The sequence below is a fragment of the Pterocles gutturalis genome, unplaced genomic scaffold (assembly GCF_000699245.1).
Source record: "Pterocles gutturalis isolate BGI_N339 unplaced genomic scaffold, ASM69924v1 scaffold6459, whole genome shotgun sequence".
NCBI lineage: Eukaryota > Metazoa > Chordata > Aves > Pterocliformes > Pteroclidae > Pterocles > Pterocles gutturalis.
In genome coordinates, this window is record NW_010135547.1 from 1 (window position 1) to 2,037 (window position 2,037).

General features: G+C 59.6%; 1 protein-coding gene across 1 annotated transcript; it reads left to right on the plus strand.

Moving 5' to 3' along the window:
- Positions 1-92: 92 nt before the first annotated feature.
- On the plus strand, positions 93-2,031 carry ISLR2 (immunoglobulin superfamily containing leucine-rich repeat 2; the record flags this gene model as incomplete). Its single annotated transcript, XM_010081931.1, is given in 2 exon segments — positions 93-131; positions 133-2,031. Coding segments are annotated over 2 exon segments (1,926 nt in total), but the record flags the coding sequence as incomplete, so codon positions are not given.
- Between the last annotated feature and the right edge of the window lie 6 nt (positions 2,032-2,037).

The following is a 2,037-nucleotide window of genomic DNA, read 5'->3' on the forward strand; positions in this document are numbered from 1 at the left end:
AATGGGGTGCGGCCCCACCACCACCACCTCTCGCCGGGTGGGGACTGGGGCCGGGAGAGGGCATGGGAACCCTGAGAGCCCCCTATGTCCCTTGGCAGGGGAAGATGGCCCCGCTGGTGTCCCTGTGGCTGGGTGGCCCTGCTGTGCTTGGCGCGGGCGTGCCCCGAGCCCTGCGCTTGCGTGGACAAGTATGCCCATCAGTTCGCCGACTGCGCCTACAAGGATCTCCAAGTGGTGCCCACGGGGTTGCCCTCCAACGTGACCACCCTCAGCCTCTCGGCCAACAAGATCACCTCGTTGCAGCGGCGGGCCTTAGCGGAGGGGACCCCAGACCCGCACAATGAGATCCGCTCCATCGAGCCCGGTACTTTTGCCATCCTGGTGCAGCTGAAAAACCTGGACATCAGCCACAACCAGATCGTGGACTTCCCTTGGCAGGACCTCTACAACCTCAGCGCTCTCCAGCTGCTCAAGATGAACAATAACCACATGGCTCTGGTGCCTCAGGGGGCTTTCCACACCCTGAAGGACCTCCGGTCCCTCCGCATCAACAACAACAAGTTCACCACCCTCGCGGAGGGTATCTTCGACTCACTCAGTTCCCTCTCCCACCTCCAGATCTACAACAACCCCTTTGAGTGCTCCTGCAAGCTCCAGTGGTTGAAGAAATGGATGGTCAGCACGCTCATCTCTATCCCTGAGAAGGATTCCATCGCTTGTGCCCTGCCGGAGCAGCTCCGAGGAGTGCCGGTGGGGAAGATCCCGGACGTGCAGTGCACCTCGCCTACCGTGCAGCTGACTTATTACCCCAACCTGGACACCACGGAGCTTTTTGATGGCTTCACCCTGACGCTGCACTGTGCCGTGGTGGGCACCCCACCGCCAGAAGTGAGCTGGAAGATCCGCACTTCCAGTCAAACCCTGGAGCTCAACGGGAACCCGAAGGAAAGCACTGGGAAGGATCTCCCCAAACAGGACCCCGAGCGCTTCTTGGTCTTCAAGAATGGCACGTTGGTGATTCCCCACCTGAGCAAGAGGGAAGAAGGCACCTACACCTGCCTGGCCACCAACGAAATGGGGAGCAACCAGACCTCGGTTAATGTGGCCGTGGCGGGCACCCAGAAATACCCGCTGCAGCCAGGGAGGGATGCACTGGGGGGTAAAGCACAGCCAGGTGACAAGAAGCCTGGGGCCAAGGGAGCAAAGAACAGTGTGCTCATGCCGGATGAGAGGAACAAAGCCCTTGGTCCCACCCGGCAGAGCCAACCGTCCTTGGCAGCTGGGACAGAGTCCACAGGAGACGGGCAAGTCCCTTTCCAGCTTCCACCCTTTGAGAAGAAGTGTGGCTCTGCGCAAACCAGCAAGTACATCTCCAACCACGCCTTCAACCAGAGCGGCGACTTCAAGCAGCACACGTTCGACCTGGGGGTGATAGCTTTAGATGTGTCGGAGCGCGACGCCCGCGTGCAGCTCACACCCACCTACGTGCAGCCCGAGAAGGTCCACCTCAGGATGCTCTACTTGTGCCAGGAGAGCAGCCAGGGCCACGCGTTGGTCCAGTGGTCCAAGATTGAGGAAGGGGTGAACTCGTACTGGTTCCAGGGTTTGAACCCCGGCACTAACTACTCCGTGTGTCTCACCTACCCGGGGGAGGACTGCCAAGTCCAAGTGGTCTTCACTACCAAAAAAGAGATCCCCTCCCTCATCATCATTGTGGTGGTGAGCATCTTCTTGCTGGTTCTGGCCACCTTACCCTTGATGGGTGCCACCTGGTGCCACCTCCTCTCCAAATACCAAGGGAAGACCTACAAGCTCATCATGAAAGCCCAGAACCCCGACCAGATGGAGAAGCACATGGCCACCGACTTCGACCCCCGCGCCTCCTACCTGGAGTCAGAGAAGAACTACAATCCCAGTGAGGTGGGAGCAGATGTGGAGGAAGAAGATGATGATGAGGAGGAGGATGACGAAGGAGGCAGGCAGAGGAGGGGGAGAGAAACCGAAGGAGCTCTGGAGCTGGAGCGAGAGGAGAGCATG